At 36.1% G+C, this 22,209-nt stretch overlaps 5 protein-coding genes across 11 annotated transcripts; 2 read left to right on the plus strand and 3 right to left on the minus strand.

The window, feature by feature from the left end:
- The first annotated feature begins 1,658 nt into the window (after positions 1-1,658).
- Positions 1,659-6,073, plus strand: LOC18601521 (Transmembrane amino acid transporter family protein). 2 transcript variants are annotated; one of them, XM_007032483.3, is made up of 3 exons: positions 1,659-1,981; positions 4,685-5,292; positions 5,407-6,073. In XM_007032483.3, exons 1-3 carry the CDS (start codon positions 1,810-1,812, stop codon positions 5,920-5,922), a joined length of 1,296 nt encoding a protein of 431 aa, XP_007032545.2. In that variant the 5' UTR covers positions 1,659-1,809; the 3' UTR covers positions 5,923-6,073. The 2 variants fall into 2 exon arrangements, with proteins under 2 accessions (XP_007032545.2, XP_017975266.1); XM_018119777.2 differs by lacking the exon at positions 1,659-1,981 and adding an exon at positions 4,053-4,366.
- LOC148763185 (Pentatricopeptide repeat (PPR) superfamily protein) lies at positions 6,039-8,318 on the minus strand. 4 transcript variants are annotated; one of them, XM_088805174.1, is made up of 2 exons: positions 6,826-8,318; positions 6,039-6,345 (listed from the first exon to the last, which is right to left on the minus strand). In XM_088805174.1, exons 1-2 carry the CDS (start codon positions 8,226-8,228, stop codon positions 6,306-6,308), a joined length of 1,443 nt encoding a protein of 480 aa, XP_088661300.1. In that variant the 5' UTR covers positions 8,229-8,318; the 3' UTR covers positions 6,039-6,305. The 4 variants fall into 4 exon arrangements, with proteins under 4 accessions (XP_088661300.1, XP_088661302.1, XP_088661301.1 ...); XM_088805176.1 differs by having other exon boundaries at positions 6,039-6,478; XM_088805175.1 differs by having other exon boundaries at positions 6,039-6,481.
- Positions 8,319-8,627: 309 nt separating this feature from the next.
- FTSH6 (FTSH protease 6) lies at positions 8,628-11,488 on the minus strand. Its single transcript, XM_007032485.3, has 5 exons — positions 10,683-11,488; positions 10,033-10,573; positions 9,575-9,888; positions 9,159-9,399; positions 8,628-9,058 (listed from the first exon to the last, which is right to left on the minus strand). Exons 1-5 carry the CDS (start codon positions 10,856-10,858, stop codon positions 8,717-8,719), a joined length of 1,614 nt encoding a protein of 537 aa, XP_007032547.3. The 5' UTR covers positions 10,859-11,488; the 3' UTR covers positions 8,628-8,716.
- Positions 11,489-11,540: 52 nt separating this feature from the next.
- Positions 11,541-12,898, plus strand: LOC18601525 (protein DMP9-like). The gene has a single exon (XM_007032487.3). The coding sequence runs from the start codon at positions 12,041-12,043 to the stop codon at positions 12,686-12,688; it is 648 nt and encodes a 215-aa protein (XP_007032549.1). The 5' UTR covers positions 11,541-12,040; the 3' UTR covers positions 12,689-12,898.
- Positions 12,899-13,618: 720 nt separating this feature from the next.
- Positions 13,619-17,845, minus strand: LOC18601526 (beta-1,3-galactosyltransferase GALT1-like). Of its 3 annotated transcripts, none has more exons than XM_088805150.1 (8): positions 17,707-17,845; positions 16,386-17,160; positions 15,881-16,116; positions 15,482-15,763; positions 15,145-15,273; positions 14,896-15,075; positions 14,586-14,693; positions 13,619-14,161 (listed from the first exon to the last, which is right to left on the minus strand). In XM_088805150.1, exons 2-8 carry the CDS (start codon positions 17,152-17,154, stop codon positions 13,955-13,957), a joined length of 1,911 nt encoding a protein of 636 aa, XP_088661276.1. In that variant the 5' UTR covers positions 17,155-17,160; positions 17,707-17,845; the 3' UTR covers positions 13,619-13,954. The 3 variants fall into 3 exon arrangements, with proteins under 3 accessions (XP_088661276.1, XP_088661275.1, XP_017974338.1); XM_088805149.1 differs by having other exon boundaries at positions 16,386-17,168; positions 17,707-17,832; XM_018118849.2 differs by having other exon boundaries at positions 16,386-17,198; positions 17,707-17,832.
- Between the last annotated feature and the right edge of the window lie 4,364 nt (positions 17,846-22,209).

Genomic DNA, 22,209 nt, shown 5'->3' on the forward strand with positions numbered 1-22,209 from the left:
ACTTTTTGACATAATATACAAAAAAGCTCTTAAATTATTTAAGAAAATTCAAATAAGTTCTTATACTTTTATTATATTCAATCAAGTTTTTATATTTTTATTTTGAGTCTAATAAATTTTTATATTTTTTATTTCGAGTGAAATAAATTTTTTGACTAGTGATTGATTTAATCAAAATATCATTTATTATTTTATATCACGTGACGTTAACATGGCATGTTAAAATATCGTAATTGATTATGATATGACATGTTGACAAATCATAATTGATAATAATATGATATATTAATTTGACACAATAATATGATTATGTGACATTTTTCACTCTCCACATTAATATCATGTTAGTACCATGTAGATGTAAAATAATAAGTGATATTTTTACAAATGACAATTAATCAATTATTAGTTATAAAGATTTATTTGACTTAAAATAAATTTATAAACATAACAAAAAAGTAAAGACTTATTCAAATATTTTTGAATAATTTAAAAATTTATTTGAACATTATGTCAAAGAAAAAAGAAGAAGAAGAAGAAGATGTAGTCGTTTAGAAGGTACTTACTTATAATACGTTGCTTTCTCCACTTTACCCTCTAGACCCACCTAGCGAGGTGCAGGATAAAGTTGGATCCATCAAACACGTTTTATTTTGTAACAAAAGGCAAAGTTGTTTTAATTTTTGGTAATAGTGAATAATAAGTTGGAGGATTTTCCTTTCAACGTTGATGTATTTGTTTCCACATAAATCATACTAAGTGGACATCATCAACCTTTTAGTTTTTTTTGCACTATAATATCATGTATCTTATAAATTTCATTCTCTTATTTTAAAATTCAGATTTGAGATCTTTAATATAAAAATTTTTATCTTTTATATGGATGATGGAATTTTTTAACTCACAATTAAAATCATAGAGTCGATAAATTGTTAATTAAAAGCTTATTAATGAAAATTAATATTCAATGAACACATGACAACTTTCTAATATCATTTATAAAAATTTAAAAATTTCACTTGTTGTGTATAAAATAATAATTTTATGTATTAAATTTCATATTTTAACTTTTAGATCCCTTGGGAGGCAATGGAATACGAATATATGCATTAAAATATTTGATTTATTAATAGATATATAATTTTTCTCTAAAAAATAATAAAAATCGAATTCCCATTCTTTCAAATATATATATATATATATAAAACATGAATATACATGGAAAATGTTGCGATATATCTTGAATAATGGAGAGAGACATTGGGATTTCATTTTTTTTTTCTACATAAAGCTCCCCAAAATAAGGATGGCATCAACCTAGGACGCCTACTACCGTACTCCTTAAAGAGACAACGGGAAAATATATAAATCTGTTGTTGTTGGGATGTGGGATCTCGGTTTTAGTTAATAAAACATTAATCGATATAATAATAAAGCTAAGTGGGATGGAAGAAGGGTGGATCCAAATTAATCAATTATTATATATTTTCCGATTGTGGGGTTACTAGCATCAATGGATGCTTTTGGTGCATGAAAAACGTGGGCAACGTTACCGTGTGAGCGCAGTTGTGGTGTCTTGGTCTTTTAATTAAAGTTGCTCACATGTTTTTTTTTTTTTTGAAAAGTAAGTTGCTCACATGTTGGAAGAAGCTCTTGTCATTTCAGAGCTCAACTAACTATAAAAGTCTTTAAGATGCTATATTTTCGTTGCTCAATTTGATCGTGTCTTGGATTATAACACAGCAACTAATTTCTTGTCCATCCTTGCTCCTCTATTTCTCTCCTGTTTGTTTTTGCTCTTTCTCAGCAATGGCGACTGAACACCAAGATGCCGCACCTGATCTTAATGTACCTCTGGTTCCTGACGAGAAGCACAGCAAATTAGAGGACCTGGAGGCACCTGGAAATCATGTTGATATCCACACCCAAGGGGCTACCTCCTTTTTCAAGACTTGTTTCAATGGACTGAATGCTTTATCAGGTACTTTCTCATCAATTCTCAACTCTCTCAACTTCCTTTAACTTTATAGTCTTTGCCATAGTCGTTTGTTTCGCTTGGAGTTGTCAACTTTTTATAGCTTTTAACATGAATTTTTTTCTGTCATATTTTACATTAGTTTTCAGCCAAAAGTTCTTATAAACTTTGATATATATGTATATATAGTAGAAAAGGGGAAGGGCACGTGTTTCCATGTTGGGCCGGCCAAACTTCTAAACAAAGTAAAACCCTGGCCTAATTAGTTGGGTCAATAAAAGAACAAGCAGTATGTAGTGGGATTGTAGTTTACAGCTCTCAAATCGAATCTAGTGGTTTCTATTAGAAAAGCTAGCTAGAACTTGCAGCTGTGTATGAATCTATAGAGGAAGGCCTCATAGGCCAAAAGGAATACGGAAAAGAAGAATGGAGTCACGGGGACGGCTCAGAAAAATCTGGGTATCGTGAATAACCTCAAGAATTTCTAGTGGTGTAGGATCAAAGAAAAATCTTGGTACACAGAACTGGTTAAGTAGCCAGAAAAAAATGGTGTCCTTATCTATAGTGGGTTAACGTGTAACCATAACTGTCTTGTCATAGAAATATCCGAGGAACCCTAGGATTGGTGGAAATTTTATTGTTTTTCTTTAATTTTATACCGATGATGATATGATTTGAAGAGCCTTATTTCTTTTGGCTTCTTCTTTCTTCGCTCCAAATGACATCCACCGAACGTATTTGGATTAGCGTCAATTAATACCTCAAAACCCATGTTTCATGCTTCTGGAAAAGGAGAGAAGCAAGAACTACTTATTGGTAGTTATTTGACTTGTGCTATAAAAAATGATATTTGCATTATGAAGAGGCTGTACTCACTTTATCTAAAGTGATGGATAATCTTTCTTTGTTAGTGCGATGAGATAGCCAGCAGCTAGCCAGGGGGAGAATCACTGATTGATCTTCTGTAGATGTGTATTATCTATCACTAAACCAAACATGCAAATAAAGATGGGATAAATTAACACATCTCCAGCTGTCATGTTTGACTAGCTAGGTGGCTTAAATATGTGGTGTCAGTGTGTCGAAGATGATAAACAATTAAAACTTCAGAAACCTCCAAATGACATTAAAGTATTGGTTTTTGTCCAACCTTAATGAAGACAAAATTCGAGGACAGTCTTTGCATTAGAATTTAATTTCTTTCTAGATAAGGCATGCCTAATGATACCATGGTGGTCCTCCGGCTCCCCCTTCCTTCGTCTGGTTTTCCTCGTCTAAGGGAGGGTGGGATTTTCGACATAGTGTGATGGGGGTGAGTGCCTGTAAAGCTATATCCGTGACATAAAATATAGACCACATGCACTTATGTTAAACCTCTTATATGCTTTTCCTGAATCTTCACATTCAGAAAAAAGCTTGGGAGATTCTTGTGAATTATGTGGAGAAAAAATAATGGGAAGACTGATAAAAAAAAATATACACTAGTGAAGTAGGTTCATGTCCCAATCATTAACAAACTTACAGCCAACTTGGACGATGAAGTCTGCACAAATTATAGGCATAAAAGCTGGAGTGCAGAACTATACATGTTCCATGGATATTAGCTCTGGTTCGCAATTGTCCCATTCATGACTAGTTTGGTACAATCACATCAGTCTTTTCCCTTCATGAATGATGAACCCCTTCTCTTCCGTTTCGCTCTGGTTAATTAAGGCAGGAAGGCCAAGGGTAAGGACAAATAAGAGAGAGGTGTTCAAACAAAAGTGGGAAACTACAAGATAAGGACAATTTAGAATCAGATAGACCAGTGGGCTGGAAAGGAGCTTTTCACTATGGAGTTGTCTGCTGCAAGGAGTACAGCTACAAAAAACTGAGAAGAAAACTTTTGAAACTGTGCTTTACACGTGACTGGTTCGTGATGTCATTTGGTTGTTTGTCGCCCACCAAAGAGCTGTAGCTGGTTAACAGCGGCATCTTCACTTAAAAATGGCACGTACTTTGCAGCAAAATATTTATCTTATTTGGAAGATGAGTAGAAGACAGTTATTGTCTGCTTTAAAATATGTTCAAAGTGCTTGGAAAGCCAACACCCCTTAAGTGAAACTACCGAGTGTAGGTGTCAAACAAGTGGCACCTCTTCATTATTATTACTACTATCTTTTTTTATTCCTCTTACCGCTTTCGAGCTACACCTTTAAACCTCTCTCTCTTTCTCAATCATGGAGGCCATGCCACTTGAGCAATCATCCTTGACTGTGCCTCTCATTGAGGATGAGAATGAAGAAGGGTTAGGAAGCAAGCTAGAGGAAGTAGAATCAAATTCTGCTCACGCCAGTGCGGGCACTACGTCTGTTTTCAGAACCTGTTTTAATGGACTTAATGCTCTTTCAGGTTCTGTTTAGTTCTTTGTTCTAATTCATCTTAATTCATAACACTAATTAGATCCTGCCCTATAGGTCCCCAGGAGCATGGCTTATTGGATTAAAAATATGTCACTTCACTGGAAAATGTTTGCTGAAACCACAGTCTAAATGCTTTAAAATTTCAGTCATGTTGAAGAATACTGAGTGTTTTAAGGAGACTGTAGGAGTTGATAAGAACCTTTTCCTATTTTAATTTCTTTTAACATTTTCATTTGTTTTCTCCAAAAGCTAGTAAAGAAAGCAGTTTCCCTAACTTTTTTTTTTGTTTACTTTCAACTATTTCCAGGAGTTGGGATATTATCAATCCCATATGCACTGGCATCAGGAGGATGGTTGAGCTTGATATTTCTTTTTGCCATAGCCACGGCAGCATTCTACTCGGGTTTGTTGATTCAAAGATGTATGGATGCTGATTCTAATATCAGAACTTATCCTGACATAGGCGAGCATGCATTTGGGAACAAGGGGAGACTAATAGTATCAGTTTTCATGTACATCGAGCTCTACTTAGTCGCAACAGGATTTTTGATTCTAGAAGGAGATAACTTGCAAAAGTTGTTCCCAAATGTGGATTTTGAAGTAGCAGGACTAACAGTTGGTGGGAAACAAGGCTTTATAATAATCGTTGCCCTCATAATTTTGCCTTCTGTTTGGTTGGATAACTTGAGCCTTCTTTCTTACGTCTCTGCCAGCGGGGTTCTAGCTTCTGCAGTCATCCTTGGTTCAATTATCTGGACTGCTGCATTTGATGGAATTGGGTTTCAACAAAGGGGAACACTGCTAAATTGGGATGGAATCCCAACTGCTGTTAGCTTATACGCCTTCTGTTATTGTGCGCATCCAGTCTTCCCTACCCTTTACACTTCCATGAAAAAAAGGCATCAGTTCTCCAATGTAAGTATTAACTTTCCAAATTTATGTTGTTCAGTGCACATAATTTCAGCAGTCTGTCACTAGAGTCTTCTGATTTTCAACAGGTTTTGAGGAAAATTTCTGTTTTTCTTTCAGGTCCTGGTCATATGCTTTGTCTTGTGTACCCTCAGTTATGCATCAATGGCAATTTTTGGGTACTTAATGTTTGGTTCAGATGTTCAATCACAGATAACTTTGAACCTTCCGACTAACAAGCTCAGCTCAAGAGTGGCAATATACACCACCCTGGTCAATCCAATATCCAAATATGCATTGATGGTTACACCAATTGTCAATGCAACTAAAACCTGGTTTCCATATCACTGCAACAAGCGATTCCTCAGCCTCTTTGTTGGCACCACCTTGATGATCAGCACTGTTTTGGTGGCTCTGGCAGTTCCATTCTTCGGTTCCCTCATGTCCCTAGTTGGAGCATTTTTAAGTATCACAGCTTCGATCATAATACCATGCTTATGCTACTTGAAGATATCAGGAACATATCAGAGATTTGGGTGCGAAATGGTTGCTATAGGCCTTATAATACTAATGGGTGTTGCCGTGGTGATATTCGGTACTTACACATCTGTTATAGACATAATAGGCAATTTATAAATGCCAGCGGTTTTGTATATGCCTATCTTGTTATATATAATGTATTGTATTCCTGATTAATTTGGAGGGTTCTTCTCTAAGGTCAGATGAAAGTCCTTTTCATTGCAATCTAAAACTGTTCGTAGCACTAGCAATGGAATGCTTCCTAACACTTCCATTGCTTGGATATGACATGCATTAGTTATCACTGATTAATGTTTGCAAACTTTTTTCCTATATTTTGAGTGTTCTGATCCTGGAAGCCAAGTGTTCTCAGGATTGTCAACATAGTAATCAATAAATATCACTGATTTTCAAGTTTGCACTACGCCAGAATACGAAAGTAAGCCTCCAGTCTTTAATTGGCACAAACTCTTGTCAAGGCCTCAAATTCCCTCCTGTATTCAGATTGCTGACTGGAGCTTGTTGAAAAATAGTCTTCTTCTACAGAAACAGCAACAGTCTATCAGAAGAAAACCTTCAGTAACTATCCATCTCTTGGCTTTCACTTGTGTTATTAGATTGCTAAATCCTTTTCTCTCCTCAAGATCCATCTTCTTGTGTTTCCACTTAGTTTCTACTGTGTACAGGGGTAGAAAGTTTCAAGGTCACATTTTATTATCTATATAAATGATACTACACATTCCTTAGGGCCACAGGAATGACTGCTGAAAGTAATGAACTCTTATGATTTCTATACACCACTGGGCCTACATAGGGCCACACCACTATTAAAGCAGAATGAAACTATGGGGTACCGATAATGCAAATTTGCAGCTTGCACAATTAAATATTTTCTCTAATCCTGAATGCAAAAGGGTTCATATCAAGCAATACCACTACAAAATGTTAATCATTTTCATGTGTAAGGTCAGTGTATCTAGCAATAGATAGATGCCATCAAAATCAAATTGAGAATCATACCCTGAAAAAAACTGATAAATGGAGCCATTTAACTCAAGACAGCTTTCACCAGCCATCTTTTTCAACCCTCCATCCCTCATAACCTTCCGTACATTTGCTGCTCTATCCCACATTCCAGCTTCTGCATACATGTTTGCAACCATCACCAAATTTCCACTCCTTCTTGGCTCCAACTCAAGCAACCTCTTTCTCACCCTATCACTGACGCCATCAGTATCATTAACATTATGAATAGTGCATGCACTTAGCAAAGTCCTCCATAAAATGGGGTCAGGCTCAATAGGCATGTTCATTATGAAAGTGTAAGCATCTTTCAGACGACCAGCACGACCCAAGGCATCAACCATGGCACCATAATGAACCATCATAGGCTTAATCCCATGAACATACTCCATTTCATGAAAATACCGGTACCCATCGTCCACCAAACCAGAATGGCTACAAGCACAAAGAACTCCAAGATAAGTAACGTAATTCGGTCTTATACAAGAACTTTTCATCATCTTTACAAAAATTTCAAGGGCTTCCTTAGCAAAACCGTGTTGCGCAAATCCCAATATCATTGCACTCCAAGTCCACACATTTTTCTCCTCCATTCTATCAAAAACTCGACTAGCATAACCAACATATCCACTCTTCGCATACATATCAACAAGTGCAGTCCCCAATTGACAATTCAAAATTAAACCTCTCTCAACAACTTGCAAATGAAGCAACCTGCCGAAGCTTAAAGATCCTAGCTCTGCACACGCTGAGAGCATGATCACTATTGTGGTTTCGTCCAACCCACAATTCCTCATCTTATCAAAATACCCAATTGCATCCTCAATGCAAAAATTCTCAACACAAGCAGAAAGCACCGCATTCCACGAAACCACAGTTCTCTCACCCATTCCATCGAACACTTGCTTTGCATCGATTATCTTCTTACAACACCCATAAAAATGCACCAAATTGTTCTCAACATAAACATCATCATCTAAACCATGCTTGAAAATCTCCCCATGAACTTGTCTACCTTCCGCAAGTGCTTCACCCCTTGCGCACGCCTTTAAAACAAATGGGTACGTAAGTTTATTGCGTTGAAGGCCTCGTTTTCGCATTTCTTTAAGTACCCAGATTGCCTTTTGTGGAGTATCGCTAGAAGCATAGCCTCGGATAAGAATATTCCATGTAGAGGGAGTTGAGTTGAGTGAGTTAACTAGAAGGGTATGCGTGTAGCTGAGATTTTTGTAGGGAGATAGCGAGGAGAATCTGACGAGTTCGGTGAGAAGGAAAGAGTCTTGGTGAAGATTAGAGATGAGGATTTGGGCATGGACTTGAGAGAGGTGTTTGATTGAAGAACAGAGCTTTAAGAAAACCATAAATTGGTTCTTTCTCGAGAGGAAGTTTTGGTTGCACATTTTTGGAGGGAAATTTCGTTGGTGGATGAAGAAAAAGATGAGACAGCGAACTGGATATCAAAACGACGTCGTTCAGGGCAATCCACCAATTTCATAATTTAATTAGCTTAACTAAAATTGATTTAAAAGCCTCAAATGAATCCAACATGAATGTGTTGATGTTGTCTCATAGGTTCACTACCTCCTATAATATGTGCAATGTTTTATTTCAATACCAAGTTTATAATATAGATTCTCTTTCTTTCTCAATTTTCATTTCATTCGTTCATATTTGGATTAATGTTAAAAGTTTGCACCTAATAGATCAATCAGCACTTTCTGCACTAATTTTTGAAAACTTAGCTAGCTATATGTCCTAGCTCTGGCAGTTGGATGAATATGATTATATATTATCTAGACTGTATTAATAAGCCTTAACTTCTTATACTATTGCGTATTAGACTGTATCTATACAATATTGCCTTGCCTACACTATATTGTACAGTTATTCAAGCATTGATCATCTCACGGACTGGAGATCTGTCTGCTTTTACTACAGGGGCATCAACAAATTCTGACAGGATTGTTCTGAACTCATCTCCTGTAAGGGTTTCTTTCTCCAGCAGCACCTCCACTATCTTATCAATGGCTTCGCGGTTATTCCTTATATGCTTCTTTGCAACCTCATATGCACTCTCAATTATGTTCCTAACTGATGAATCAATGTCTTCTGCTAGTTTCTCAGACATTGAATTCCTAGCCAGCATCCTTAACACCACGTCGCTACTTTGTACTGCAGGATCAGTTAATGCCCAAGGTCCAGTATCAGACATGCCAAATCTTGTTACAATCTGTAATAAAAAAGAAACTTGTTAGCTAAAGATGGTTTTCCATTTTTTTTGCTTTATTGGGAGATGATAGATCGAAAATTCCAATTCTCTAGTTGCAAACCTGTCTTGCTATTTGTGTTATTTGTTGCAAGTCCCCTGCAGCACCTGTAGTAATTTCTGATTCTCCAAAGATTATCTCTTCTGCTGACCTACCACCAAGTCCTCCGACTATTCTAGCAAAGAGTTCTTGCTTGGCAATTAAAGCAGGATCTTCACCTGGTATGAACCATGTTAGGCCTCGAGCTTGGCCTCTGGGGATCAGAGTGACTTTTTGAACTGGGTCATGGACTGGGGTCAATGTCCTGCAAGTACAAAGTGTAAAAGACAGGTTAAGTAACTATGCTTTCTTTCTATGTAATATCTATCGGAAGCTATCCATAAAAATAACTGAGGATGTTTGATATATTGCAATATTCATTTTACAGGTTAGATAAGCTTCGACTAATTATTTATGAGAGATTGTTCCATGAAACTTACGCACAGACAGCATGTCCAATTTCATGGTAGGCCACAAGAATTTTGCTCTTTCCATCTGTCATCTTTGTTCCCTCCATTCCAGCCATAATTCGATCAATTGAGTCATCAATCTCTTTCATTGTGATCTTGTCTTTGCCCCTTCTACCGGCAAGAATGGCAGCTTCATTCATAAGGTTTGCCAAATCTCCACCACTGAATCCTGGTGTCCTCATAGCAATTACACCGAGAGAAACATCTTTATCCAGCCTCTTGTTGTTGCTATGTACCTTCAGTATTTCTTCCCTGCCTCTTATATCTGGTATCCCAATAGTGACCTGCTCAATCAACAGATTTAGGGTTCTTAAGTTTTAGCCATGGTCTTGTAAACTTAATGATCAAAGTACATAACACTAGCCCTATTATAGCAGTGTCACATTTGCTCATAAAGGCTTGCAATATATTTATAAAGAATAGCTTACCTGTCTGTCGAATCTTCCAGGCCTAAGCAAAGCAGAATTAAGAATTTCAGGCCTAGTAGTAGCAGCAATGACGATAACTCCAGTGTTGCCAGTAAAACCATCCATTTCAGTTAGCAATTGATTTAGAGTTTGCTCCCTCTCATCATTTCCTCCACCTATACCAGTTCCTCTCTGCCTTCCAACAGCATCAATCTCATCTATGAACACCAAGCACGGTGAATTAGCCTTTGCCTTGTTAAACAGATCCCTAACTCTTGAAGCTCCTACTCCAACAAACATCTCTATGAACTCTGATCCAGAAAGTGAAAAGAAAGGAACCCCTGCTTCTCCTGCAATTGCCTTTGCCATCAATGTCTTTCCAGTCCCAGGAGGTCCAACTAAAAGCACTCCTTTAGGAATTTTTGCACCCACCGCAGCAAACTTCTCTGGGTTTTTTAAGAACTCAACTATCTCTTGAAAATCTTGCTTAGCTTCATCAACACCAGCAACATCATTAAAAGTTACTCCAGTGTTGGGTTCCATCTCAAATTTGGCTTTGCTCCTGTCATCACAAAGAAATTAGTACATGCTCTTGTTATCAAGGAACAGTAACCAAAACTATATAGTCTATTTAACACCAAAAATATCAATTAAAGTAGGAAATAAGTTACCTTCCAAGTCCAAAAGGCAAGTTGGGACCTCCAGGAGTGTTTGGAGATGAGCTCCTTAACAACAAAGTGCCTAGCAAAATCGAAGGAAATGCCAAGTTCCCCAACAAGTCAAGTAAAGCAACTGACCAGTTGATATCAATTGGATGAGCAGCAAAATCTACACCCTTCTCCTTCATTTTCCCGAGTAATTCTTGTGGCAACACGGTAACTGGACTCTTACCCTCTGAATTTTGTCAAGCGCAGGATTATATATCTCAGCAATCGCTACAGTTGCATTCTCGAACAAGTCCACCTTTCTCACAGCACCTTCGTCCAAGTACTGCAAGAATCTTGAATATGACATTCTATTTGATGTGCTTTCAATTGGGCTCTCTGGCTCAGCTCTTATTGGCTGAGCAACTGAGAGACCTCCAATAAGACCCAAGGCAGTTGAACTCAATAGCTTTCTTTTACTTAACTTGACATCTGAAGCTATTTTGGCAGAAGGGTTTTCCCTATTAGTTCCTTTTGGGAGGCAGGTATCCTTCGAGAAGTCTTGAGATTTGCAAACTGGAAGGTGGGAGACAGAAAGAGATAGAGCAGGTGCCATAGTCTTTGGTCTCAGCTGGTAGCCAAGCTATGTTCCAAGTGTTTGAACACTTTTTGCTGTGCTTGAGAAGTCGTTTCTGATATGGAGGGAATAGTTTGGAGTTCCATAAATAAGGTGGTCAGACAAGGATGTTTCTAGCACTTCAATTTGGCCTTTTCTAAGGCTTGGGTGTTTATTGCTCAAATTTCCCATTTCCTGAAGGATCTGGAAAGTGTACTTTCTTCATAGATTATACGCATAACTGATGGGACAAAAAGGAGTCCTCAAAACTACAATATGGCCGATTAGTAGAAACCTACAAAACAGAAGAACCTTATCTTTTACCATCTCTTGTTCTCAACCATACATTATTCTCCTTTCCTGTTTTCATAATCTCCAAACCATACAATTGGAACTAAAGAGGTGGTCATTGGATTTCTGATGTTCATCAAACCATGGGGTCAAACTGTGTTCTAAAACGATGCCACCTTATACTTTACTTAGCATATCGTTAGTACTAAAAAGAATCTCGGTTTTTGTATTTTATTTTCTGATTTTTCAGGGGAAAACTGCACTTTTCAATTAATTCAAAACCCTCGAATAATGGAGGGAAAACTGAGGGGCGGTTGTTGGCAATATCCGTTCATTAACCGTCAATAACTACTCAAAAGTTTCAATTCAAACCAAGGGCAAAACCCTTTAAATATCACAGGAATTCCTCCCAAAGCTTTTCCTTTCCTTATCATCACGCAGTTTTTTCTTCTCTGGCATTCCTTTCTTTCTAAACTAAATGGAACAAACTGAAGAAGGAATCGGCATCAAAGTATACAATGCAACACCACCAGAAGGTACTACACCAACCTCCTCCCTCCCTCGGCTGCCTCCCGAACCCGGCCGGAAGAGGAAAGCTGTGGCCAAAGGAGTACAAAAAACAATATCCAAAACTTCGATGCTTGTAAACTTCCTTCCAACAGGCACCCTTTTAACTTTTGAAATGGTTCTCCCTTCTGTTTACCGCAATGGTGATTGCTCCCCTGTTAACACCATGATGATTTACTTCCTCTTATGCCTTTGCGCGCTCTCTTGCTTCTTCTTTCATTTTACTGATAGTTTCCGGGGTCCTGATGGGAAAGTTTACTATGGTTTCGTGACCCCTAAGGGACTGGCTGTGTTCAAGGCTGGTCTCGATGTGGAAACTCCGAAAGACGAGAAATACAAGGTTGGGCTCACTGATTTGGTGCACGCAATCATGTCGGTCTTGGTGTTCATGGCAATTGCGTTTTCGGATCATAGAGTTACAAACTGTGTATTCCCGGGGCATGAGAAGGAAATGGATCAAGTTATGGAGAGTTTTCCATTGATGGTGGGGATTGTTTGCAGTGGCTTGTTTCTTGTGTTTCCTACCACTAGATATGGCGTGGGTTGTATGGCTGCTTAAAATTTGTAAAAACCATGGTTCTGGACTCAGCGTCTAGGATAGATAGATTGGTGTGAAATGAATTTAAAGAATAAATTTCTTCAAGAATTTATGGTTCGTGCCTGCAGGAGAATGTAACATTATTGCTAGTTGTAGTTTTTCTTTGTGGTTTGAAGAAACACTGTATGTGTGTTTGAATTTTATTGAAGAATTCGATCAAATTATGGTTCATTGACACTGAAGATACCTACTGTAAATACGTTTGAATTTGTTGTTTTCATTAATGTGGTCAGAAATCGATTGTTGAAGGAAAATGTGTTCAGGTTTTCTGTTTTATTATCAAAATGATGATCAATAAGAAAAATAGTGACATGGACTCCATGGTAAATAATTTGATTGTATTTTGCTTGTTGATGGAATTGTATTTAACCTTTTTCTCGGACAAAGTATGTTGGATGTGAATTCCAGGGAGAAAGGGGTCGGATTTTGTGTCAGATGCAGGGTAGGCAGGTATTCTCATGGAGGCCAAAATAGTATTATTTCCGATTAAGACATAGTAATAATTTGAATATGTTACTGCTTACGTTGTTGTATTATATATACAAAATGGACAAGATCAAAGATGAAATTTGACTTTGTAATTTTCATACATCTTTTTCTTCTGATAAAGATTTGTCATCTCTTTCAATGTGCTCTAAATTCTAGTAATGTTGCGTTCACTGCATTCTTTACTTTTTGCTGAAGAAAAGAAAGACAAGATTCTGCAACTGATTTGTGAATTGTGATTCAGTAACAAATACATGACCTAGTAACTCATTTCAGTACAGATATAATCTTCTGCAATATGTTTTTTCTGAGTTACTGTTAACTAAGGTGGATTTGAGTGAAAGCTGTGACATGTTGAGGGAAAATGAAAAGTATTTTACCAACTCCAAGAGCACAATAAGTGGATAAGAGGGAAGAAAGGAAAAAAGTGCATAATTTAAACCAAAGAATAAAACAATGACTATATACTAGTATCATTCAGGACACTTTTGTTATCTGTCAATCCTGCTGTACAATCTCTCTGCCGGTTCCTCCAGAAGCATCTTGGATGGATCCCAAAAATGCAAAACTAGATTCCTAGCAAGAAGTACTGTGACTATGGGGGAACTTGGATCCTACTTCTTAACTAGGTCCCAAGGATTTCTACATGTCATATTTCATCTAAAATCTAGTTAAGAATGTATAAAGAAGAACAAAAAAATCTTTTCTTGTGCTTTACTAATTTAAAGAGTTATTAGCTTATCAAGCACAGCATTTAGCCACACTCTCTTCTTCCAACTTTTGCCATAGGCAAAGCAGCTCTCTGGGGCTTTGGTAGTGAGCAACAACATAACCATCCTTGCACCCTTCATTGTAGACCCGCTCTTCATTTATATAATAGACCTTCAACCCTTCCCTTTTCATCTCTGCTATCCAGATTCCCATTGCTACATCCTCTAGCTTAAACATCTGTGCATCTCAGGCATAACCATTTTCATATTGACAAAAGTTCTTTAACTTGTAATCTAACAATTGTAGAATAAAAAAAGTGACTTAAGAGAGAAAATTAAAGTAAAATGTAAGTAAAGTATATGATGCTAGCTTGTATTTAGGGCCAGCTGAAAATATAGCAGAAGATTTAATTAATCCATTATAGGACAATTATTGTGATAGTAAGGAGTGAATATTTGAAGGTCAAGAGGATGAGCTCAACTATCTGAGTCATAGAATAGATGGTGATTAAGAAACATAGAAGAGAAAAAATTAACCCATGATTTCAGTTTAACAAAACACATATTAACAGACATTGGTGATCAGGTGAAGATAATTAAGGAAAAACAAGATGGGAGGGGGAGGAAAAAGAATGTTTTTCCAGTTTTGGGAGGAGACTTACATGCAAACGACCTTCTTTGTGCATTACATAGACTGCCTTAGCTATGTCATGCGATACCACATAACCAGGGCCATGTGCCCAAGGAGGGTAAGTACTTCCAGGATACTCCTTCAGATAGCAAACAGAAGAGCAGTCAGAGAAAAAAGAAAAAAGAAAGTCAATTGGCCAAGCAATAAACACATCAAATATGAACACCCTGAAACTATGAGCCCCATGCAAATACTCTTCTATTTAAAGCTAAGCTAATTGAGATTTTTCATTCCTTCAAACCCATTTGGACAAAATGAATAGATTATGCAGACAAAATTACCTCAGGGCTGATATACCATTTACTGTCAGTGTTCCGATGAGGCTGAGCATCATACTTTATAAGACCATAAAGCAATCCATGGCTTACATTTCCCTTATTTAAAAAAGCTAACACTTCATCCACACGAACAAAGGCATCATCGTCTGTCTTCATGATATATTTGGCTGAAGCAGTCTCTGTCTGTTACAAACACAAAATAAGCCAAGAAGATAAAACTAGCAGAAAAAAAGTGAGACTGTAAGAACTTACCCCAAAAATGCAGATTGCTACAGTCTTCCAAGTGATAAGACCATAGTAGTCAACAAAAGGCATCAGCTGAACGTCTCCATATGTCTTTATCTCACTCCAGAGTTCCTCATTCACTATCTGGTTTTTATGCTGCAGTATAATGCAAACATTTAGAATACCTTTCCAATTAATAGAATGAACTAGAACCTTATGGAAACTAAAAATGCAAGATGACAAAACTCATAAAGTAGTTTAGCATGTACATTAACGGCCAGAATCAACTTCAACATTGTGAAATATATACCATGAAGGAAAACATATGCACCAAATGGTAATGAAATGAAAGCATAAAACTCACCAAACCAACAAAAAAGCGTACTGCAACAGCTCCTGACTTCACAGCAGGGTACTGCATCCATGTTCTGCGAACAGCCATCCTACGCTTGAAGTTGTTTGCTGTAGAAAAGACTCCAATAAAGAGGTCTAATGGCTGGTTTGGTAGGAGAGGAACCGCTCTCAGGGAGTCCAAATCATTAATGTGCTCTAGATCCTCAGATGTGGGTAAACCACTAGCCAGGACAGAAGTCAACTTTATATCTCCAGATATCCTCACTTCAGTGACAAGCCATGGCTCCAGACCCTATAATATCCTCTTGAGAAGTCAATTAACTCAGGGGAAAACAAAGAAAATAGCATTTTAGACATTCCTATATAAAAGGAAAATTAACTAAGAATTAAGAAAGAAAAGAGATATTACTTCACGGTAAGCCAATGATGTTATATGCTTTCCATCAACAGTCATCTGAAATCCTTCTTCTCCAACCCTAAGTGTCATAACAGACAAATACCCCAGCTTAAATGGAAAGTATTGCTTGCTTCTAGTTTTGTTTTCTGCCGTTGATGGCCATAGAGAAATGACTGAAGATTCATTGGTTGCAAACCTCCGGCTATCAACTTTACCCACCTTATCACTGCATTGTTTCAAATCATCCACTGTATATCATTAAAAAAAATACAGTAAATAGATATAGCTAGCAAAGGTCTCATAATGATGATTCAAAGTTTGCACAAAAATATAAATAGAGATTTTTACTTTTAGCAGTTCTCCCAAAGTTTACATGCCTTTGTTACAATTGAAAACAGGACATAGGTAATCAAGTTTGTATGCCTTTCTTTTACAATGTTACACCATTATGGAGGCTCTAAATGGCTTAAACAGTTGCCTAGCGAGACAGAGTTGACAAACAGAGAAGGCAAAGTACCTTTCTTTTTATTTCCTTCACCTGCAGACGGGCACCGCTCTTCTTCACCCCAACCACGATCAGCAGTCCATGTGTTTTGGACAATTACAGGATCCTGAGTAACCTTATCACCTTGGAGGCGAACATTGTAATGCAAAATAGTAGGAGGATCTGGCTTCCCTCGAATTTCTTCTCCTTTTAAATCAATTCGGAAGTTTCCCAAAAGACCATCTGGAATGCCAATTATAGTGATTGCAGAGCCTTGAATAAGGCCACATGGAATTCTTAGTTTGTAATCTCCATGGCCAATATTGGCAGAATTCATATTATTCAGGAAATAGGGACATTGTTTCTCTTTTACATTCTCAAGTGAACTTTCATTACCCTCACTTTGTTGCTTCTTTGCAACGGTATCCAAAAGATTTTCCCATGCAACCCGAGCTTCTCTAACAGCCTCTAGCGCATTAGGTAAGCCTTTAGTATGATTAACAATATGCTTCATCTGATTCGATGTCAATAAAGAAGCTTGAATTTCATGAGAGAAATTCCTCTCAAGAAAGATTCCAGACACAAACCTGTCAGCGAAAACTACTTGACTAACAGCTTCTGAATTTTGAACTGCTGGAGCAATAGTAGGTTGAATCCATTTAAGAGGAGGATCAGTCAAGTTTACGGTCATACTACGTTGAAGGGAATTCTTCCCAAAAGAGTTTTTGATCATCACATCATATCTCAATATCAGCAGCACAAGAAAGGACCCTAGTAATAGACCTCCCAACCACTTCTTCATTTTTGTCTGAACCACTTTGTCATGTAAAGCAATCACATAAAATGCTGATGAGAAAACAGAATTAAGGAAATTCAATCAAAAGTTGTTTCATTTCCTTGTAACATAGAAATAAAAAAAAAATGAGCCAAGCTGTAACTTTAAGAACAGAATCATCCGATTTAACAAGACAAAGCTGTAAGGCACAATTTCCAAGACCCTTAAGAAATCTTAACCAAACCTTCCACAGAAAGCAAACCAGCATACCAGTCAAAAGAAATCATTCAAGACAATGGAGAAAGTCAAAAAAACCAAGCACAAAGAATTTTCCAAACGCATCAACCACCACTAAGAATAATATATAAACAAATCTAACATGAACGCTTCAGAACAGACTATCATATTGCAGATGAAACAGAAAGAAAGGAAGTTATAGAACATAACAACAAAGATGAACCAAAAAAAGAGCTGACACTAAGCAGTCCAAAAGTAAGCAAATAATCATCACAATTCACACGCATGTAAAAGAATTATTAAAAACATACATATAGATAAGCTATATACTCGGTTACAAACCTGGATTCTTGATGGTTTCTATTTTGAATGGAACCTTGGTCTTGGTAGGTTTTGTGAGAAGAAGGGAAGAAAATGAGGAAAGTTGACAAGTGCAACGAAGAATAAAGGGAAGACGACGAAGTCTAAGGAGAGAGATTCGAGGAAAGCAGAGAGAAATGGAAAACAAGAATGTGAAACAAAAAGAAAAAGAAAGAAAAGAAAGGGAAGGATCTGTTATGTTGGTGGAGCTTTGAACTTTTGAACTTGAAGTATACGCCAAAATAAGAGGCGGTTGTATACATGGAACTATGCTGTTGGCTAGTCTTTGTTAAGGTCAGTGTTTGGACTCGAGCAGGAGTCTTGTCCAATATAAATACTGTAGACTACAAGAATCTATGATCCTCCGAATTACTGTTTGGACCCAATATTTTAGTTGCAAGCCCAAATTTCTGTATGCCCCATACAGTTCTGCCATATGTTACCTATCAAGAAGATTTGGTTCTGACACCTCTAAACCATTTTGTATTTAAATCTCTTCTTTTCTTCGGCATGATGATGATCGATAGCTGCATGGAGATTAGTCTTAGCTGGATTGCTTAACCAATGGTGCGACTTTCTTGAGGTATGCGTATGATGGATACTAAGCTGCTAACCCTTGATGTTTGTCTTTTGAAACTCTAGGTCAATGCCTAAGATTACTGTAATGTTTGAATTAAACTTTCATTAGAATTGTGGTATACTTAAATTGAATGACATAAATGATTTATTATTTAACATATTATGTAAAAGATGTTATCTAACACTTCATTCCATCATAGAGTGTCAGGAACAGACATAATAATTTTCTTAAGTGATGTCATAACTAAAATAAAAATAAAAATAATTAAAAAAATAAATATATTAAAATCCATAAATTAAAAGTTTTAATATTAAATGAAAGAAAATATTAATTCAATACATTCACTTACTATTGTAAAGTAAAAATATTTAAGATAACTCTAATTTTTCACATGGATTTTTCATATTTTGAAATCGATGCACGATATATAGCATTAGTAGAAACACTATCAAATTCATCCACAAAATAAATAAAAAAAAGAAACACTCATTATTTCAAGATATTATTTGACATGTAATATTATTTTTTATTAGTTAGATTACAATTATGAATCTAAGCTATCGAATTAATAAAAAAAATATTTAGACATGAAGTATTTAAAAACTTAATTTAGGTTAAAAAAATATTTACAATTGAAGCCTATATGAGTTATTTTGAGAGAGTGAAAAACGCAGCCCAGGATTGAAAAGAGGAAGGTCACTATAGGTCTTAATAGTAGGACTTGAATTTTTGGGGAAAGAGAATAGTTTAGGTTTTGACTTTTTTAATAAAATTTTAAATTATAGAAGGAAATTTTTTTTATATTTTTCATGTAGTATTAAATATTAATAAATAAATTACTTTTTATAAATTTACTTTGACTTAGAGTGTTTGATCCCACCCCCTACAAAATTGTAAAAAATTAACAGGTTAATTAGTATTATTAATTATATAAAACTATAATACAACTAGTATAACAAGTACAAATTTTTTATATTTTTTCAAATAACTAGTGTCATGTGACACTACTATATTATATGTAGGTCCGCCCATAAAGGGAGTCACTTGTTTACTGTGTAAGAAGCATTCTAAAAGTTTTAATTTAGTTGCCTTATACATGCCTTTGAAAATCCTTATACAGGGTTTTGCATGCCAAATTTGTGAATTTGGATGAAAGTCATGTCTTGGGCTACTTAGGTATTCTGTTTCTGCTCTATCAGTTCAAGTTGAAAGAATATACCCCTTTATAACCTACTACTAGTCTATTGATTAAGGCAACTAATGCTTAGATTTCCTTTTATAAAAATTGGCGACACAATATTTTCGAGGATACTTGTGATACATAAAACCTAAGCATAAATGCAAGTCATGAGAAGAGATAATTCGTATGATAAGAACCGCTCAAGACTAAAAGCTAAGAAGATAACACCTGATACAAACACCATATTCTTTAAAGCAGCAATTTCCATACCCCTAGCCATCAGAAACAGCATAAGCAATTTGGTCTTGCTTGTATTTTTGCCATGTGGATCTTAATTTTGCAAGTGCTTGATCTGTTCTAATTGATGACTTTGTTGAGCATATGTTCTAATTGATGACTTGGTTGAGCAGTTTGGTTTCTGTATCTTTAGCACTTTGTTCATTGCTATTTCTTATTACTTAGTTTATCTTTAGGCTATGCGAATTCTTATTGTAATTTTTTTTTATATATTCTTATATTATCCTTCTACATTTTTTCTTTTTTCTTTTTGTATTTTATTGGGAACTCTTGTATGTGTTAGAAACACATTGCTCATGGGCTATTCTTAATCTTTCTTTACTTCATACTTACAAAGACATCTCACTAACACCCCATTACTTCTTTTGTGGTATAGTGTACCATGAATCAAAACAAAGTGTTTTAAATGTGAAATAGTAGCAGAACTTGGATTAAGTAGCTCTTTTATAATAGGTTTCCACCAATCCTTTTCCTCATACGTTGGAGGTAATTCATTAGATGAACATGGGAGAGTTCTCTTAAGTACAACCATAAGAATACTTCATTCTTTCTCTGTCATATGGATTTTGGAAGCTAAGGTAGCAAATGCATCTGCATAACGGTTCACAGTTCTTGGAGTCTGTTCAAATCTCCTTACTTGAAATTTCTCTAACAAGGATTAAACAAAAGTTCTATAAAAAGCAACCATGGGCTCTTTCAGGGAGAACTTACCATTGGTCTGCTATACCAAAAGATTAGAATCTCTACGAATGCAAAGATTACTTACTCTAATTGTTCTTGCCGCATACAAACCTAAAGCTAATGTTTCCTCTACTTGATTATTGATGCATGGGAAATCTAACTTGAAAGCTAAAGAAATAAGTTCTCTACCTGACTCTAAGGAGTTTATCTTTAAGCCTGGAATCAAGGAGTTCTCCTTTTCACTTGACGCTTTGAATACATGAAGATCTTTTCACTCCAAGGAGATATGACTTCTACTCAAATGAGAGGAGATTAACTTAAAACTCTGTATCAAGGAGTTATTTTTTCTACTTGGTGGAATGAGAATTATTCCAACACCTCCTCCAAAACTGTTTGAAGAGCCATCAAAGTATAAATTTCACTTCCTTCTTCTGTATTCACTGAACATACCTTTTCATGAAATTCAACTGGAATGGCATCAAGAATAACTTCTTCAAATTGAGATGGGAAACATGCTAACAAATCCAAAAAAGCTTGAGACTTGATAACTTTTGGCTGAACAACTAATATATTGAATTCTCCAAATAGAGTAAACCATTTTACTATTCTTCCTAATAAAGCTGGCATAAAGAGTAAGAACTTGATGGGGTCTGACTTTGTCACTATTAAGAGCTTGTGAGCTAAGAAATGTTGTCGGAGTTTTTGAGTTGTGTACACTAAAGCAAGATAATACTTTTCCATAGGTGGATAATCCACTAAAATAGTACATAAGTTTTTCTTCTCTATCCACTTCTTGCACAAGAAAGGCACCTATTGAATATGGAGTAGGAGTCGGATATAACATCATTGGCTTTCTTTTAATATGCATGATCATCATTGTTGGAGAAACGAGAATCTTCTCGATTGTCTCAAATGCTTGTTGTTGTGGTTCACTCCATGTGAATGAAACACTTTTTTTAAGCAAGACTTGGAAAGGCACTATGATTTCTCCTAAAGTTGGAAGGAATCTCATATTAGAAGAGACTTTCCCCAACACGCTTTGAGTTGTTTTTGATTCACCCAAGATGGCATAGATTGAATAGTCTTTTATCTTTGCAAAATCAATATCTATACCTTTTCTATGAACAACAAAATCCAAAAATTTCCCAATTGTTACTCCAAATGCACACTTCAAAGAATTCATGAGAAGGTTGTACTTTCTACACCGTTCAAATACTCTTTTCAAGTCTTCAAGGTGATTAGAAGCCTTTTTAGATTGCACCACTATATCATCTACATAATCTTCCATATAATCATGCATCATGTCATGGAAGATTATTGTCATTGCACGTTGATAGGTTGCACCTGCATTCTTTAATCCAAATGGCATTACAATGTAGTAAAAATTATCAAATGGAGTTCCAAAAGCTATTTTCTCCACATCTCCTCGTACCATCTTTATTTGATTGTATCCACTGAACCTATATATGAAGAAGAACATCTTATGACCAATTGTAGCACCCACTAAAGTATCAATATTGGGAAAAAGAAAGTTATACTTTAGGTATGCCTTATTCAAATCTTTGAAATGTACACACACCCAAATTGTTCCATTCTTCTTTTTCATAAAAACTACATTTGCTAGCCAAGTAGTATAATGTATAGGTTTGATGAATCCAACTTTGAGAAGTTTGTTAATGTTAATCTCCTTCTTTATCTGACTCTCTATCTCATGAGGGAATACATAAGCATGTTACGTCATTAGCTT

Source organism: Theobroma cacao, chromosome 4 (genome assembly GCF_053813885.1).
Source record: "Theobroma cacao isolate CCN51 chromosome 4, ASM5381388v1, whole genome shotgun sequence".
Taxonomy (NCBI): Eukaryota; Viridiplantae; Streptophyta; class Magnoliopsida; order Malvales; family Malvaceae; genus Theobroma; species Theobroma cacao.

Coding starts and splice junctions, on each gene's coding strand:
- LOC18601521 (XM_007032483.3), top strand. CDS start 1,810: ATGGCGACTGAACACCAAGATGCCGCACCTGATCTTAATGTACCTCTG. Junction 1,982..4,684: donor TGGACTGAATGCTTTATCAG/GTACTTTCTCAT, acceptor AACTATTTCCAG/GAGTTGGGATATTATCAATC. Junction 5,293..5,406: donor AAAGGCATCAGTTCTCCAAT/GTAAGTATTAAC, acceptor TTTTTCTTTCAG/GTCCTGGTCATATGCTTTGT.
- LOC148763185 (XM_088805173.1), bottom strand. CDS start 8,228: ATGTGCAACCAAAACTTCCTCTCGAGAAAGAACCAATTTATGGTTTTC.
- FTSH6 (XM_007032485.3), bottom strand. CDS start 10,858: ATGAAGGAGAAGGGTGTAGATTTTGCTGCTCATCCAATTGATATCAAC. Junction 9,889..10,032: donor CTGGAAGATTCGACAGACAG/GTAAGCTATTCT, acceptor TTGATTGAGCAG/GTCACTATTGGGATACCAGA. Junction 9,400..9,574: donor ATTGGACATGCTGTCTGTGC/GTAAGTTTCATG, acceptor TTGTACTTGCAG/GACATTGACCCCAGTCCATG.
- LOC18601525 (XM_007032487.3), top strand. CDS start 12,041: ATGGAACAAACTGAAGAAGGAATCGGCATCAAAGTATACAATGCAACA.
- LOC18601526 (XM_088805150.1), bottom strand. CDS start 17,154: ATGAAGAAGTGGTTGGGAGGTCTATTACTAGGGTCCTTTCTTGTGCTG. Junction 16,117..16,385: donor TGAAGGAAATAAAAAGAAAG/GTACTTTGCCTT, acceptor AATGATATACAG/TGGATGATTTGAAACAATGC. Junction 15,076..15,144: donor TAGCAATCTGCATTTTTGGG/GTAAGTTCTTAC, acceptor TGTTTGTAACAG/ACAGAGACTGCTTCAGCCAA.